The sequence below is a fragment of the Triplophysa rosa genome, unplaced genomic scaffold (genome assembly GCF_024868665.1).
Source record: "Triplophysa rosa unplaced genomic scaffold, Trosa_1v2 scaffold243_ERROPOS425983, whole genome shotgun sequence".
In the NCBI taxonomy this organism is placed as follows: domain Eukaryota; kingdom Metazoa; phylum Chordata; class Actinopteri; order Cypriniformes; family Nemacheilidae; genus Triplophysa; species Triplophysa rosa.
Genome location: NW_026634260.1, coordinates 15,018 through 34,449, shown reverse-complemented (window position 1 = coordinate 34,449; position 19,432 = coordinate 15,018). Strand labels below are relative to the sequence as shown.

Sequence of the window (19,432 nt, the reverse complement as noted above, 5' to 3'; positions counted from 1 at the left end):
CCAGGTGGACGCCGTCTGCGGGCACAGGTGCACCGCGACTGCACGTTCCACCTGGGGCACGTCCACGTAGCCTCTAGCTGCCCCACCATCAATGGAAGAAAGGGCGACGGAACTGGTCTGACGTGTACGAGCCGAGAAAGGGGCGTTCCACGTCTTCATCAGTTCCTCATGCACCTCCGGGAAGAACGGAACCGGGGTTGGGCACGGCTTGGAGTCGCACTCAGAGCCCAAGAACCATGTGTCCAGCCGTGAGCGCTGGGGAAGAGGCGGTGGAGTGCACTCTAACCCAATGCTCACGGTGGCCCGGGAAAGCATGGCCGACATCTCGAAATCTGCTTCTTCCTGAGCTTGACCCCCCGTGGGGGGGAGCTGCAAGGAATCGTCGGGATCGGATGCCAGCAAATCGCCCTCCGATGCTGCAATCGACATCTCATCATCTTCACGCACCGTTTCCGTGAGGATCCAGACGGTGTGCAACCGCCTTCTTGGGAACGGTCAGACGAGCGAGACGGGGTGCGAGTGGTCCAGCGAGCACTTGGCTGACGGATTTACGCTCGCAGTGGCCCCCATATCACCCTCGCCGTGAGCATTGGCAGACGGTATGGCCTTAGCCATTCTCATCACGGCCCGGGAAGCATGCGAGGTGGTGGCTGGTTCCCGAGAGAAGGCAGCCTTCCGTGTCTGGATGACCATCCGCCCGCAGTGCAGGCAAAATGAGTCAACGAAGGCTGCCTCAGCGTGCTGGAGACCCAAACACTTGAGGCAGACATCGTGTCCGTCCCCCTCCTCGATGAGGGTATCGCACCCACAAGAACAGCGGGACATGCCACGCTGGAGAAATTTGCTCTTTTAGAAATCTCGAACACCTCTGGAACTGCCGAGACGCCCAGGGGAAGTCGCCGCAGGAAGGGACACTCCGCTGCACCACGTCGTAGAACCGGCAGTCTGAAGTTGCTAAGTAGTAGCGAAGGCTCCAAAGAACAAAAGGTGAATGAATGAAGCACGCCATCTCCCTTTTATACCCGGATATCCGGGAGCGGAGTCCGGCATGCAAATTTCATTTGCCAATTTTCATTGGCCTTTTCCAAGTAGTAGCGATTGGTTCTCAAGGACGAACCCCATCTGTCGGCTCGACACAATGTCGAGAGACCGACAGAAAGGGAACCATTATTACCTGAAAGAAAACAAGTTGACAAAAAGATTAAATCCAATATTTGGTGATAATATAGCATATAGAGTGATTTATAAGCTCTCTTTGGTAGGCGGGTCATTTTGACCCGGGAATATCACAAGTGTAAGATGTCGTCACGTTTTCTTTTCTTTGCCGAAGAAGAGATCTATAGAGCAGTTTTTCCGTTTAGGGCTACTTTAGAAACAACATGGCGAATTCCATGCAGGGGGACCCACGATGTATGTAGATAGAAATAGCTCATTCTAAGGTAATAAAAACATAACGCTTAATTGTGTAAGGTCTTTATACACCTCTGAAGACATTCAGAAGACATTTGTTATGCATGTTATTGTAATTAATCTGAGATAAATTATTTAATTTTAACTAAATGGCAAATACACACATCTAACATCAACTATGTGTATTCAGTAGCATTTACCCAATGTAGCAAAGTTAAAAAAAAAACGATCACTACTGCATTCGTCCACCAAATGATTTTCCTTGATTATTGTTTTAGAAGATTCTTGTCACATTTGCATATACACCATAAGGTAACGTATTAATATTAATCAGTACTGACGCTTGATTAAATCCTTTTAGGCACTGCAATATTAAAAGCACAGTTCTTAATTAACAGCGGCCACTAGCGTTGTATTATAGATTTGCCACAAATCGCTCAGTCCAAACACGACGGTGGCCACCACAGTACAAAAAGATGTCGTTCTCATGTTGACGCAGGGAAGAGATTTTGCGGGCATTAGAAAGACTATAGAAAGAGCTATGACTTATGTATTACATAAAATAAACTGTTTGTGGATCATAAGTGTAAAAAGAAGGATAAAAGTGAGACAGGAGCTAGGACCTGCGTTAATATAAAGACTTTCCAGCGGAGACGCGTTAAGACCCGCGGTACTAAGGCTTTTAGCTGAATATCTGTGGAGATACTTTCCAGCAGAGAGAGACGTTGGACAGAAAGTTCGTTTAAAAATCACCCTCGAGGAGGTTGCTTTGACTCAGTATGTGAGTAACATACTAACATACCAAAATATGTTGTTGTAATATTAGCTGTGTGACGGAGCAGTTTTGAGCGTCATTGTTTGTCTGGAAGCGCTTTAATATTGTACTCGTCCAGATACTGGAGAGAGAGAGAGAGCGCATTGGAGCTGAAACTGGAGAGCGAGCGAGAGCGCGTTTTACTTTTTTACTCGATGATGAATAAACTTTCAGTTAATCTGCGGGTCACATGCGTTCCAAACCGGAGAGCACGATCCGTAAAGATCACGGATCATCCCGCGATCTGTTTCACCACAATACCGCGGCGGAGAGGAAGAGGAAACGCGCGTTGTTGAGTTGTTTGTCCGAGTTGTTGTTAGGGCTGCTGTACAAAACATGGCGGCAAATTCAATGTATGTAGATATAAACATCTTATTCTAAGGTATTACAAACATAACGCTTCATTACGTAAGGTCTTTGTACACATCTGAAGAAATAGTTTTGTATATTATATCGCATTTCCATCAATAGATCCTCCTAAAAACTCTGTATTGTTCCTTTAACTATAAGTTAAAGGAACAGAGCAGTGCAGTGTTGGCTTGCTCACCGGGAGACTGCATTTATTTATTTATTTATTTATTCATTTATTTATTAGATATTATTTATTATAATGATCTTGCTTGGTCTATAAACACCATGCACTGTGCTGTGTTTTACCTTTCTGTGTTTTTCTTATTTGCTCCTGTAAAGCTGCTTTGGAACAATGCACATTGTGAAAAGCGCTATATAAATAAAATTGAATTGAATTATAAGTCTTTAAAATGATAAATATATACATTGTGTTTTTTAGCTCAAAATAAATAGATATTCAGTATAACAAAAATACAAAGTGGTTTATATTTATTTTAGTTAAAAACATTAAACTCAGCAGTAAAATATCACGTAGATAAATGTCCATGATCCACGTGATTACTTTGTAACATAACTGCATAACGTTACATCAATCTTTTCTGAAGTAATGCCAGATTATCATAATCTGTTGAAAATACTGTATGCTTTTGTAGTGCTATAAACACAACAGTCATAACCAGTCAGGGCTGCGTTTCCAGAAAACCATTGATCTTACCACTGAGATTTTGTCAATGTTCTTCATTGTTTGATGTACGTTTCCCAAAAATGCACTTTACATAATTGCACATAGCAGTGCTTCAAAGTGATAGTTCACCCAAAAATTGAAATTCTGTCACCATTTGCTCACCCTCATGTAATTTCATACATGTATAAATTACTTTGTAATTATACGATATTTGGAAGAATGTTAGCATCTTTCAATTCTGTGACATCATTGACTGCCATAGAAGGAAAAATTAAATGGTAGTCAAAGGTGCCCCAGAACTGTTTGTGTTCCTAAATTCTTCAAAATATCTCATTTCGTGTTCAACAGAACAACAAAATATACAATATTTGTTTTCCTACTCTGGTAGTGGATGATTTCACAGAACTGAAAATTGCTAACATTCTTACAAATATCTTTCTTTGTGTTTAACAGAACAATGAAATGTATATAGGTTTGAAACAACCTGAGGGTGAGTAAATGATGACAGAATTTTAATTTTTGGGTGAACTATCCCTTCAAGTGCTACTTACGATTGGCTATCTGTCTGTCAGGTGCTGACATGTCACCTTATAATACACCTAAACACCTTTTCGAAATGTTTAGGCTTATTATTTTCACCCGATGTGCATATGGTAGGCGAATATTGTTTAATGTTGTTTAACATGTTTTGATTATTTCTTGTTCAATGTGTAATATCTTTTTCTAGGACTCATCTACTCTAATTCTGCAATGTATTTTGCATGCTCTAGGGAAAACAAAAAGTAAAAATAAAATGTTGTCTATGTGTTTGTTGAACCACATTTTATTACACTTTTAGGTTGTGTGGGGGTGGCAATTTCAAATTAAGTTTGTTTTATTAGGGCCTATGTATTATCTAGCTTACACATTTCTAGGTTTAGACAAAATGTTTATTGTACACATGCATTACCGGCACTTAATAATAAGCACAAAGTTTGGTAATTATTTATATTAACTTTTAAAGGTCCAGTCAGTAAAATCTAGTGGCAAGGTTGCGAATTGCAACCTACCATTCACTCCACCCCTCCCTTTCGAAACACTACAACGGCTGACAGAACATGGCGAATTACATGCAGGGGGACCCACGGTGTATGTAGATAGAAATAGCTCATTCAAAGGTAATACAAACTTAATGATTCATTGTGTAAGCTCTTTGTACACCTCTAACGGCATAGCTATGTATATTATATTGCATTTCTATCAATAGATCATCCCAAAAATGACACACTGGACCTTTAAATTAGAGAACGATAAATGGAAAAGCTAATCAATGCAATTTCTCAGCCAACCAGGCATTCAGTTTCTTTAAGAATTGCCTTCAGCAATTGTTGGAACATGATAGGCAGTGTGTGTGATATAAGCTTTATAACAGCTTGAAAACCTTTAATCACATTCTTCCTCTCAGTAATTAGAGGATAGTTCACAGTAGTCTCAAAGAAGCAATCATGGCTACACCACGACAGCAGGAGAAAGTTAAAAACAGTGACAACCTCTAAGCATTTTGGCCATTTCCCTTTTAAACAACTTTCTACTCTACTTGAAATGCAGAGTAACTTTCATACAGCAATCCAGCCACAACCATACATCATTTGTTAGAAGACACATTTTTTAGGTGAACTTTTCCTTTAAGTTATTGCTTTTGGGAAATGGTGCGTAAGTCTAAGATGATTCGTATGATTGTTTTTATGATCTACTTAGCCTTACGATGCTTTTGGGAAACGCAGCCCAGACAATTTTCTAGTTAAAATATGACACAGCCATGAAAAATACTGACATTATCTCAAGTCATGTTTATTTGTATACTAATTATTATACAACATTTTACATCAGTCTGTATGCCGCCGGCTGTGTCTTTAGCTGCGTTTATTCTTCTACTGAAACATCAGCGATCACATTGCCCATCAGCGCCACCTGGTATACCAGTGAAATAGTAGCTGACGATAATTCGTTTCGCTTGCAATGTGGAACGCCTTCAAATTCGTGTGAATACAAATGAACGTTTATTAACTAAAACTGTGGTGCACACAAAATATATAACTAAACAAACGCATACACACTGAAACATACATACATTAAGAAAGGAAAGCATGAAACGAGGACAAGAATAAAGAATGGCAATTTTAAATTACTACTGTCCAAAACATCAGTTCTCTTACAAAAATCACCTTAACAAATTAAGGGGAAAAACTTCAGCGCGTTGAAGAATGGTTAAATGGATACTTGCATCGACCTTTTGCCCACAAGAATCCTGATGCGCGTTGAGAGAAAGATAGTACTGATGGATCGCTGGTGAAGGAATTCACAGAGTTCTTCCGGAGATTGGAGTGTTTGTATAATGATGATACAACGTGTTTGGTTCCCTGGGTTTCTCTCCCGAGTCACTTGTTTTACCCATCACCCTTGATGTGAAAGCAAACTTCGTTGGTCATTCGCATATATTAATGGTTTCATGTGCAGTCTGAAAAGCCCTTTAAGCTCATACATTCCACACCCTCAGCGGGTCAACGGGCCAATGTAGAGGAGCCATCGGTGCGCGGGAAAGAATCTCTTTGTTTTTGCATGTAATTTGCATGTTTATGGCAGGATGCCAAATTAAACGTATTACCTGAAGTTATTATGGAGAGCATATGATGCAAGACCAGTCCACGTCCTATACATCATTGTGCAGGAAGCTAAAAGAGGAGCATTTAGGTGCGAAACATTTTAAAATAAAATTTGACAGGCATAAATGGACACCTACGTAAAAACATATGGCCTTGATGGGAATATTTTAAATTATATTTTTAAAGTTAATACTAATTTTTATAATAATTATGAATTATCAATCTATACCTGGGGCCATACCATTCGACATGTATACCTAAGAATACCTGACCATACCCTTAAAATGTCAAATGATCTCACATTTAAAGAGAGTTACTAACCTGTGCATGCAACAGTTAGTGTCACCAGGGGTTCTTCTTTGTGATTTCATTTCCTGTCACATGTCGTCTTGCATAATAGTAACAAAATTGCTCCTTAAATGGTGGTTAACACCACCTTTACACTTAATGAATTTGGCTTTACTCACATGATTCCCCAAATTAATTATAATATGTATAGGGCATATATTTATTATCGGCACACAGATATTATCGACCGATATCAGCTTATAAAATAAATATAATTTTAGGTTAAGCCGGTTTTCTGACATTTTGTGCTACAATTAAAAGCTCTACGTGTTTTTGTTCCCCAATTTTTGAATTTACTATGTATTTTTTTTCAATGACTGTAATAAACATCACACTGTTTTGTGTTAATACAAAATTAATATGCATAATTATGTAAACACAAACTTTTATTCTGGATGCGATTAATCGTTTGACAGCCCTAAAATATATGCTTTAGCAGCAGTAATACAATAATTTTCGTGAGGAGTGCAAATCAGATCATACATTCATAGCGGCGCTACATACTTTTATTAGGATACTGCACGTAACTCAGAAATCCAAAGGAGCTCACACTGCTAAATCCTCCATACCAAGCATTCACAATATAACATCCATTTGCACTTTTAAGAGCTATGCATACATTTGCCATTGTGTACATTGGATTTCTTGTGAAAAGAACCATGTGTTATAATAGTTTTCTAATAAAGTAAGTTATGCAGACAGCACGGTGTTTCTCTGTAGCTGATGTGGTGTTTTATTGAGAATTTCACCTTTTGAATTTGGTGAAATTTTTGGTATTAAGTTTTTAAGGTTACACCACATTGACAATTCTGCAGTCATTCCCCAAATATTCTCTCAAAATTAATTAAAACCAGAATTTCAGTCTTGGGTCCTCAGAAAAGAGAATGTATGCAAGTAATTTGCTCATTTATTTTGAAATTTAAACCTTTTAAATGCAATTAAACCACAGGGACACAAAAAAATGAGTGTCATGTCATTAACCCATATATACAGTTTGAACAGTTTATTGTGGCTGCATAAGAGGATAACCTTTCTGTGTATTAGGGATGTGCGAGACTAATCGACTAGTTGTTTAAACGGTACAGCTCCTACTAGTCGACACTGAAAACAACAGTCGATTACACGAAAAAATTACTCAAAATGTTATAATTTAAATGACTTTTATTTTAATGTGTTTAAAAACATTTTAAATAACATACTAAAACAATATGTTTGAAAAAAATAAGTATTAATTGTCTTTAAAAGTGTATCAGGAACGAAATGTTTTAATTTTAGGTCAGATCTAGCATGCGTTTCCTTTGTGCCAATTGCAGCACGCTCAGAAATGACCACTTGAAAGACGAGTTGTGGGTGTGTTTTTTAAAGGAGGAAAATGGGTAGGTTTTACGCAAACTATGTCACATCAAAGTGGCATAATAATGATTTCACTGGAGCTATGTGCAACCAAACTGTATTGGGTTCTTATTGCCGTAATGCGGAAAACGCGGAGGGAAGTGCGGAATGCAGGCATAAGACTGAAAAGTAGATAATGATCTAAAGCTACATACAGTTATGTTAACAATTCATTTTAATATTTAAAATGCATGAAAGATGGATTGAAGTGGCAGATTGAGCTGTAAATGCGGTGAATGCATCTTGAGCACACTCAATAAAACTGAGAAGAGAATGTCTCAGCTTCTAGATTCACAGAACTTTGAAATTTCTTTGATTATAATGTTTATCACAAAAAAGTGCTTGAATAAACGTGATCACTTAGCAGTGTTATCTGTGTGCCCTTGCAGAGTTTGCGCAGATTCCTCAGACAGAGTTATCGTTCACAAACATTGAGCCGACTTTCATCCGAGCATAATGCTTGCATTTTCTCAACATTAACATGCAAAATAATATTAACATCATAATCACATGCGGACTCGAGTGCTTAGCCTATGTATGTTCTCTAAATTACCTAGTATGTGCAGTATGCTTTATTAGCGGCTTTTTCATTCACCCTGCGTGAGATCAAATGCGTTCTGTAGCTTGTTCAGTACTTTTGTCCATTGCTTTCTATTCGCTTTTTTTGTTTACACACATTGCTTTGCTTTATAACTAATATAAACATGATATAATGTAGACTATCTTGTTTGTTGATAGGCTATAGGCCTACCCTAATTATAACTTGTATTTAAATTGTGACATAATTAAAAAAGCTGTTTTTATAATTCAACATTTAAATAAACGAATTATGAAACATTCGTTTTCAAGATTTTAATCAATTGTTGTTAATATTTTAAGTTTTATGATTTCAGTGTAATAGACACACTTTTACTAAAATTTAATTGAACTTTTAGAGTCCGAAAAAAACAGACTTAAAGAAGAAAAGGTCTTATAGGCTACATATTTTAAGCCCAGGCACAGACCAGCCAGGCAACCAGAAATGCGCAATCGCGTCACTTCTTGCAGCCACTGAATCACTGAGTTGGCGCGTCAGCAAATGCATAAATATTTATGGTCATAACGTAAGGCAAGTGGAACACATATGCCTGTTTTAGCTACGTTAAATATTGTATATGATCTGTTTGATTAATAGCCTACATTCTTTAGTCTTTCAAATGTATTACATAGGCCCTATGCAAAGTTTTTTGGACTGGCTTCTGGGCCATTGTTAGTTTCAGACTAGTCGACTACACGGTTACAAAACTTTAGTTTAAACGACTGTCAAATTAGTTGTAGCACACATCCCTAGCTTGTATACATGGTTTACGAGGACACAAATCTCTGTAATGTATAACAACGTAAACATGGTTTACGGGGACACTTTCTGTGTCCTCGTAAACTAAATCGCTTAAAAAACATACTAAATGGCGATTGTTTTAAAAAGAAAAAAATGCCAAAGGTTTTCTGTGATGTTAGGTTTAGGGGTAGGGTTAGGGAATAGAATATACAGTTTGTACAGTATAAAATCCATTACGTCTATGGAGAGTCCTCGTATCCCCATATACAAGTATGCGCGTGTGTGTTGGAAAGTTCTCTGGTGTCTTCTGGGTCACCTGCTTTCTCTCAACATGGCAGAGGGCTTCGTTCTCCCCATGCAGTCCCTTGGAGGTTGGGATTGAGAATCATAAACTGTCCTGTTGGTGTTCGAGGCGAGACCTCTGGAGATGAAAATGTGTTCTGTTTGTCCCCTGCTGTCTCTGGAGTGTGTCTCCTAGAGAGGGGGTAACTTTTTATGACCCTATTAATGTGACCTAACATGTGGTCATGCTAAAGCTCTTCGATTATATTGCATTTCTGTTAATAGATCTAACAGATCCTCCAAAAAAATACACATTGGACCTTTAAAATAAACTCCTGTTAACAGAATAGTTCACCTTCAAAATGAAAATTCTGTCACTATTTACTCACCATGTTGTCATTTTAAACCTGTGTGATTTTCTCTCTTCTGCAAATCACAAAAGAGCAGTGGTGGACAGTAGCGAAGTAAATTTACCTGAGTACTGTACTTAAGTACACTTTTTGAGTATCTGTACTTTACTTGAGTATTATTTTTTCTGAGTACTTTTACTTTATCTTCACTACATTTGAAAGACAAATATCATACTTTTTACTCCACTACATTTATAAAAAGGTCCAAAAGTAGAAAATGGTTTCTATGCAGCGGGGTTTCCTGTGTGCGCAATTTATCTGGCTTGCGATCTGCCAGGACCTTTTACTGTTGCCAAGTATTTCAGTTTTTCTAAGCTCGCGGTTTTCCGGCAAGCTTTGAATGGCCACTTGGCAGATTTTTTTACGCAAATCTGGCAACTCTGGGATCTTCCCCGCTAAACTAATTTTTAGATTTAGATATTTAGATTTAGATTCAATTTATTGTCATTGCACATGTACAAGTACAAGGCAACGAAATGTGACCTCTGCATTTAACCCATCCAGAGAGTAGTGAACACACGCACAGCAAGTGGTGAACACACGTACCCCCGGAGCAGTGGGCAGCTATCACTGCAGCGCCCGGGGAGCAAGTAGGGGTAAGGTGCCTTGCTCAAGGGCACCTCAGTTGTTACCCGCCGGCCCTGGGAATTGAACCGGCAACCTTCTGGTCACGAGTCCGACTCTTTAACCATTAGGCCACAACTAATGTAAACATAGGCGCTGCTACACCGTTGATAGCGTTCTAAAAAGGCAAATAGAACAATAAAAGACGAAAAGGCACATGTTAAAGTGTGGTGTAATCATCTGTGGGTTACGATCAGTCAAAGATCGTAGAAACATTGTCATGAAAATGATCGGCATAATGGCTAAACGGTAAATAAGCATCACATACACCTTGAGCTACTCGTGCGTGTTAACTTCTGATCTGCTGCTATATCATTTAAAGCGATTTGGAAAATGAATAATGTTTTTACTGAAGTAACTATAGTTGAAGTATTCCTGTTGAAATAAAAACTATAGAACCCTGCCCAAAATACAACATAGAATGTAATGGATATAATGGTTATAATGGAAATTGTACTATGGATACGTGTTGTCTACTTGTATGTGATGGATTCTATTGGTGGGATGGTAAATCCTATTGGAATAAAACCCCAAACACACTACAAAGAGGAATTTAATTTAAAAATCTCATTCTAATTCAAAAATCCATTGTTTTTTTTCAGCAGGGATGGTATTTGCAGTAAAACCACAGTATATACACAAATTTACCATTTTCTATATATAGTAACCATACTCCAATTAATAATAGTAAAACCACAGCAACTAAACATACCATAGTTTCATTATACTAGCTATAGTTTTATGTTTGTAGTTAAATTATGGTAATACAAATGGTAATAAATCCAACAAACAGATGGCTTCTACACTTTACTATTTACAAGAACCTTACTACTTACTGGTAAATTGTAGGGATGGGCGATATGGCCCTAAATCTCTATCACGATAATTCTTGGTATTTCTTGCGATAACGATAAAAATGACGATATATCCATAACGCCATCGACCGCTGTTTTTGCGTCAAGTGATAGTAGCTGCATGTAGTCTAGACCCTCAGAAAAACAAATAACATCAAAAAGTAAAACTACCCCAAATCAAACAGCTCCTAAAATATACCTACAGTATTTTTGTAAATATAAAATATAATAGTGAGATTCGACTTCAAAAGGTTGTAGTAAAGAAAAGTTAAATGAACTAAAGCTCAATAAACACATCATGTCATACCTAAAACTGTATATATTCTATTGTTGGGTGGAAACGATCGATCGCATCACGCTGTCAATCACTCTCTCTTGAACTGTGTGAACCTTCTCTTCTCACAGCAACATACACTGAATCTGTCTATGACTCGCGCTACAGAAAGAGAACAGAAAAATGCGGATAAAAGAAATCTAATTAAATAATCCATGCTTTTATACGCTCATAAACGTATTTAAAATAACGTAATACAAACTCGCATTTGTACTGTATGTAAACAGGCAGCAGTGCTGTGCGCGCTGTGTCGCTATGAAAGCACATGTGGGCGCGAGCTGTGCACGGGACGCTCCGTTCATCCTGTATATAACAGGCAAGAAATCATATTAAACAATTTGCGCACGCGCGCATAACATCTAACGAATGTTTAAATAAATACTTTTAGCCAAACTAAATGTTGTGGTGTAACGCATTATGACTATCAACGAATACTTAACAAACAAATTAAATAAAACGAAAGTGAAACTAAACATTAACTCGGATGCATCTACAGTGCCAAACTAAACGAGATTTAGAGCTCGTCTTTTAGTGCAAACTCTTTCTCAGCTTCACTTCCGCCCTCCGCTATACCCGTTTTCGCTTCACATATGAGCTGTGAATGGGTCTCACAAAGAAATACGTCATCAACTAGAATTTATCGTTTATATTGCGGGAAGACTAATTCCTATCGTGTGGGGAATTTCTACCGGTATATCGCAAACGATATAATATCGCCCATCCCTAGTAAATTGCTGCTAAAACTGGTAAAGGGAATATACAAAATAAAAGAACACTGCTCATAAATACATATAGGCCTAGGGGGCTAATGAGGATAATTAGGCTAAATGATAATACAGGATTATATCTAAACTAAACATATATGTGCCAAACATATAAAGCACTTAAAGGAGTTGCTCACTGCAAAATCTGCCCCCATTGACTTTCCATAGTAGGAATAAAAACTATGGGGGCAAATTTTGAAGCGAACTACTCCTTTAATACAACTGCTACTCAGTGTATTCAGTAGGTTGCTTCAGAGGCATAAGGTATACGACAATAAAACAATGCACAACTGACATAAAGGAAATTTACTTTTAATACTTGAGTACTTTTAAAAGCACGTACTTCTGTACTTTTACTCAAGTAAGAATCTGTCTTTACAACTTTTACTTGTAGTGGAGTAATATTTGACCAGTAGTATCTGTACTTTCACTCAAGTAAGGAAGTTGTGTACTTCGTCCACCTCTGCAAAAGAGGATATTTTGAAGAAAACAAAAACCATTGGTCCCCATTGACTTTATTGTATGGACACAAAACCAATGCAAGTGAATGGGGACCAACGGTTTTGTGATACCAACATTTTCTAAATATCTTCTTTTATGTTCTACAGAAGAAAGAAAGCCATACAGGTTTGAAATGACAAGAAGGCGTGTGAATAATTTTTTAATTTTCATTTTGAAGATGAACTATCCCTTCAAGTAATGTTGTGTTCTTAAACTATTGTCAGTAGCAATTTATTTCTTAAATCGTTATTGTTTTGCAGAGGACCAGATGAACCTTTATCCTGTAGAACCTAGCACAAAACAGTTCTTGGCACAATTAACAGCTGACCCTTATTTATTGTTTTATGTGTGGTTGCCATAACATGGTTTGGTGGATGCCAATCAGAAAAGCTAATCAGTGTTGAATCATAGCTTAGCACTCTTTCCTCTAGAGAATAGGTGATGAATAACTTTTTCATTATGCCTGCTTTGAATGGAAGGCTTGAATAGAGCTGGAGCAACAAGGTAATCTCTCACTCATTTAATTTGTTGCCATCAAAGTAAGACCAATGCATATTTTTGACTTTTTTTGCTTGGATTAATCTGCTACAGAATTATTAGTGGCTGGTTGCGCACTGTCATTGTTCTAAAGAAAATTATTTTTTGCTTATTTACAAGATGTGCTCTATTTGATGTTTTAGGTTTGCAGTCATGGCATGTTGCTGGGCCTTGGATCCAGAAGAGAGGCCAAAATTCCAACAGCTTGTCCAGTGCCTCACTGAGTTTCATGCAGCTTTGGGGGCCTATGTTTAATCTCTCACCCAAGGCCACTTGCTCCAACCCAGCAGTTGTTGAACAGCACTATTAAAGACAATAGATGTTTATGCCGTGCCTTGCTTTATACAGTAAGACATCTGACCATTTTTCAGTGTTTCATTTTCTTATTTTGTGATATGAAACATGGCTTTGTTTGGGAGGTGTAGCTTGTCCCTGGATGAAAATATCTTCATAGCTAAATAGCTGCATGAAATTATGAGATCTCTTTGCCATACTAAAGAAGTTCATCCACCCCTGTACACACATTTGTTGGCATGCTGATATTAGGGTGTCTACAGGAAACTGCAGTTCTCTTTGTTTGTTTTACTAACAATGGACACCAGAAAAGAATTGCCTAACAAGACATTTCCTTTTGGATATTTTGAACATTTTTTGTCAGAGACTTCAGGACATACATTTTCAATGACTGCAGTGGGAGGAAGCTCATTTCTATTTTTGTTTATGTCGGTGTATTCACTGCCTTAGATCAGCACGGATGTGACAAAACATAGGTTTCTTCTTGTTCCCCATCCAATCACACATCTGGGACTGAAGATGGTTGAGCCCTACTCCTGGTCATAAGCTTTAACTCCCTGATTATGAAATGGCCGCGGAGGTGTGGACCAACGTTTTAGGGGGCAAACTGAACTTTGGTACTGGATTTATAAAATTCTTACATCTTTTTATGCTTGAATGTCCTGTGTCAGAACAGTGCTTTTTTCTGTTTAAACTGTGTGTACACTCAAAAGTAAAGAAAGTAAATGAATGAATCACTGTGAATATTTGAAGTGTACAGCCTAAACACCCTTTTTAACTAATGTTTTGTTCTGAATCTATAGGCTCTCTTATCCCTGTGATCACTGCATGTAATTTTTTAGAGTTTTGTGTAAACTTTCCTGAATTCATACCTACCAATTAAATGAGGCCTTTAAATAAAATGGTCTTACTGTTGAGTGCTGTCGTTTGTTGTGTTCCATCACAGGTTTACCCATTACATCATATTTTTCCACAATGGTGCCATGTTATGAACTACTTTTCTTGCATTTCGGTGTTGCAAGTTCTACTGTGACATTATCCATTCCTCACTTTACGATCTAGTAAAGGATGCATTTAATAGTTCTTTAGAATATTGTGCTGAAATGTATCTTCAGAAGAGCAGCTGAATTGAGGAAGAACATCAGTTATGTATGGTGTTTGTGTGCTGGCTGACTACAAATTTGCACTGTAAAGCCTAATGTACAGTATGCAGTTTAACATTTTATGCCATTTCCCCATTCCCAAGATTGAATGAATTTTAGGATCTTCATGAAATGTCTGTAACATACTCTGGTTAAAATTCCTCAATGGTCATTTATAACAACACCCTTTTTACCTTATCTACAGCAGCTGTGTTCACAGAGACCTGTTTAGGTGCATGTCTCTTTAAATGATAATGAACTACTGCTCACCTTAGTGTTAGGATGCCTGTGAGCCTTTACAGCCAAACACAGAAGGGGTTGAATGCCAGGCTCGCTATATTGCTCGATGCTTGCTTAAACAAAGGCTTTGTCCAAATACCCACACTTGCAGTCTTTGCACTTGACGTATCCCCTGTAGTTGGCCCAAGTGTTCTATTGTGTGTGAAGATCCCAAGTGTGCATGTAGTATTTATAACCCGATGGGAAACATTTAGCAAGTGCAAACAAGTTTTAAATTCTGTGATAATTGTTTTAAATGACAAACTTTCTCATGAGTTTGCACCATTGAAATGTGCAACATACTGTATGCTACCAAATTTGATGTTATATGTAATCTAATACTAATGTAATATCTAATAATAAACTTTCACTGGAAAGTGCCGTGACCCGGATAGAGCTTCTGTTCTCTCCAAACATCGCTAAAGACAATATTTTCATCCAACTTTGATTCGGTGAGTGTCACTCTATTCAAAGAACCACCTCACTTTGTCCTTAGGTGTCATTGTAATTTAGGGTAATAAAAATCCGCTATACGATCAACAACATTTTAATGTAATGGTGTGCACTAAAAAGAAAATCTAAACGATCACTAGGATGTTAATGATGTATTATAGAATACTGCTGGTTTGTTTCTTTATATTTGAGTTACAGGTTGTCACGCCCTGTTGCTATCGCCTCATTTCGCCACCTGCTGCTCTGTGCACTGCCTGCGTTTTTGTAAGGACTCCAGTTCCCATCATGCTTTGTCTCGTTATCATGTATTGGTCTCACCTGTGTCTCATTACCTGTTTGTCCCTTAATCTGTGTATATATAGCCCTGGTGTTCAGTTGTCTGGTGTGAATCGTTGTTGTATGTGCTCGGGATTCTCGTACCATTGAGCTATTATGTGTAGTGGTGGCGAGATGAAGCCTCATGAAGCTTTTCAGCCAAGTGGTTCACAAAAGGGTTAATTTCTCCAGGCTTCATTTGCTCACAATACCATCTGGTGGCCAAAAAGGGTAAAACAAACAGATACGTTACAGATGTGCCAGATGCGGTCTGTGATGCACTCTATTTTGCGCCAGTTAAGGCGAAGAAATAACGGTGAAGAAAAAAAAATCAATTTCCACGTAGACTAATCTATTTATATGAATATAATGTGTATTTTCTGGTGGTATATAATATTACTGTATAGCATACTGTGTAAATAACGTATTGGCTTGAAATAAATGTGTGTAAATCAATTATTTGGTCATAATAGGCAGAAAGGGCAATATTATTATTCTAAAACTGGAAAGTGTCTGGGTTTAACTGGGCAGAGAGCAGTGAATGTGATTGTGGTACTTGGTTTTTATATAGCTGTCAAAAGATCGCGGCAAGATTCGAACCGCTTAAGCCTGGCTCAGACTACAGGAGTTTTAAAATCCTGACAGATTTTAAATTCTGGTTGCAGCACTCACATGAGGAGAATCTTGACAGATTCTCTTATTTCAAATCTTAAACCTGGCTCAGACTACAGGAGTTTTAAAATCCGGAAAGATTAAAAATCTGGTTGCAGCACACACATAAAAAGAATCTTGACAGATTATTTTATTTAAATTCTTAAACAAGCTCACACTCATCAGTGTACAACTAAATTACACATATTTTACATATCCATAGGATATGCAGTTTTGTAAAAGGAGCTAATAGTAACCGTTTTAATGGGTTTACTATTTTTAGATGTTGACATCACATCTACATTTGAATCTCTTTTTCAAGCACTACAAAAATAGGTTTGCCCTTTGTAAACTTGCATTTATGAATGTGAAATGTCCAGATAAGAAAACTTTGGGAGGTAAAGTTGTGTTTATAAATAAGACTAAAGTAGCAAGTGCAAAAATAAAAATTTAGAAAGTTTGATTGGAAGTTTTTTTATTTCATAATTGCACATCAAAAGTTATTCTAATACACCCAAACTACAGGATAATATTAAGATTATCATACCAGAGGACGCCTCTTACGTCATCTCACCGGGAAACAGAAGTAAACAAAGGGACGTCGCAAAGTTAATTTCACGTGATCTCACCTGGCAACGGTTGTGTAACGTCTTTGTCGTTCTCTGAATGATTCTCTGTCTGTCTGTCTGTCCAAAGCCGCGGGAACGTATTTTGAGCAGGGGGTGCTATAATGCTTTTTGCTAGGGCTTAAGTTATGACTGTGCTTTGGGCAAGCCGCTTAAGTTTAATGTTAATAAATAACGGAAGAAAAAAAATTGTCGCTGCCGAGAATAAAGATGAATGCCAATGTGATTATAAGACACAGCATAAAAACAAACACATGTTATATGTATGCCTATAGCCAAATAACAATCTGTTGAACGAAACTACAAGCTGCACGTTAGCAGTTAACTTACCCGGTACATTTAAAACCGACGCGACTTCTCCCCAGCTCTTTTCCTTATCTGTGCGGTTGTGGTATGTTTTGGAGGATACATTATAAATCATGTTGTTCCTCCATCTCCGCTGTCCAATGTACCCTTGCAGGAGCTTTCGCGGTCGACATTTTTAAAGGTCTGTCAGTCACCTCCGTCACCTTGCAGATGTGCCTCTCATTGGCTGTTGCGAAAGTACCAACGTCATCACCCCGATTTAAAATCCTAAATATCAAACATGTTTGATATGATCGGGGCGGCCCCGATTTCTCTCGGAGCAGATCGGGAGGTGTAAGATTCGATCTGTGAATGCCTCACATTACGTGATAATCTGGGCCGAACCTCGGACCCGATCGAGGTTCTGGACTCGATTTTTGCAAAGATTCTCGGGAGGGGAAATCGGGGTAAATTCTGGCCGAGAATCCTGTAATCTGAGCCAGGCTTTACTGAACCACTTAGGCGGAAGCGAGGCTTCAGACGTCATCTATGACGTCATTGGTCTAAAGCGATACAATCCTCGATACACGGTTCACTGAAAGCTTCCAGGATTTCTCGACACACGCTCCGAAGCCTCGGCTCAGAACGTAACATCACTAATTATGTGTCTTTATCATTAAATAGTTTACTGCTCGTGGATCATCTCCTTGTTTTCCTTGCTGAACCGTGACAGAACGATTCACCCCAGCATGGATCCAGCAGTACGTCTTGTCAGCATGCGCCAAGGTGATCATACCCTTGAGGACCATATTAAAGATTTTCTGGACATTGCCAATTTTACAGATTTACCAAACTTTGCACTTATAGATTTTTTTACTATGGATTAAATCAAACACTTCATGATCACCTCAATCGTAATGGTCCTCGAGGGTCGCTAACCGAATTTGTGGATTATGCTCTGTTGTGATCTGGTTCCAGATTCACCGTAGGCGAGGTGAAGGAAGAGGTCGGTCCTAAATATTGTTTGGGAGGGGGCAGTGGGCCAGTGGCCAAGTGGCCAAAGAGTCTCCAGCCGTCATGGCCGCCAGGCCAGAGTCTCATTCCCCTACACCACCCGGGACTGTTATTTTGAGCGTGGCTGGAATCCGCCCTGAAGGGGGCTATGTCACACTCTGTTGCTGGCACCTCATTTTACCACCTGAGGGTGCTATGCTACTCTGTGTACTGCCTGTGTTTTTGTAAGGACTCCAGTTCTCATAATGCTTTGTCTCCTTATCGTGTATTGGTCTCACCTGTGTCTCATTACCTGTTTGTCCCTTCCTGCCTGTAAAATATTTTACTGCAGTGGATCCTCTCCTTGTTTTCATTGCTGAACCGTGACACAGGTACAAGTGCAGGACAGCGAGAATCCATTTCTGCCTCCTTATCACCCTGATGTGAATTCATCATGACATGCATCACTGGAAAAGTGTTGAGGACAAAATATGCAATTTCTTGAGGGATCCTGAAGTTTGGCAATCAATGTATCTGAAACCGCTAACAGTGGAACACGACTCATATACATTCATGGACTTCCGTTTTAATGACACATGACTGTTTATGATGTAGTTCAGAGAAACAGAATCCAGACTTTTTGTGGCAATTTACAAACTGCCTAAAGTTAAATGAGCCTGTAGCTATCAACATTACAAGATTAGAAGAAAGGGCATTATGTTAACCAATATATGCCAAAGAATGGACTGTGAAGGTTTACATTTGTTAGGTTTTTAAAGATATATATTTTAGGGGCTTTTTGCCTTTAATCGATAGGACAGTGGAGAACAGACAAATACATTGGATAGAGACAGGGGAGTGGGACTGGCAAAGGACACCCGAGACGGGAATCGAACTCTGATCGGGCCGCAAGTTCACTGGCACTACATATCGGTGCACTTACCACAAGGCCGTTGACGCCAACCTGTGAGAGTTATGTTCATTAACTCTAAAAATTGAAAATTAAGGGTTGGGGAAACTCCAGGATTTGAAGTGGGCTTGCTACTTTGCCTCTATGTATTGTTTAAAGTTGTCACCTGAATGCCTTTGTTCTGAATGCCTTTATTCTTCCTGTTGCATGTCTTTGTT

General features: G+C 38.5%; 1 protein-coding gene across 1 annotated transcript in view; it reads left to right on the top strand.

Moving 5' to 3' along the window:
* Positions 1-14,484, top strand: part of ryk (receptor like tyrosine kinase) — a 159,320-nt gene extending 144,836 nt beyond the window's left edge. The window contains exon 16 of the mRNA XM_057327515.1: positions 13,410-14,484. Coding sequence (XP_057183498.1) covers positions 13,410-13,521 — 112 coding nt within the window. The 3' untranslated portion in view covers positions 13,522-14,484. The remainder of the gene's footprint in view (positions 1-13,409) is intronic.
* The last annotated feature ends 4,948 nt before the right edge of the window (positions 14,485-19,432 follow it).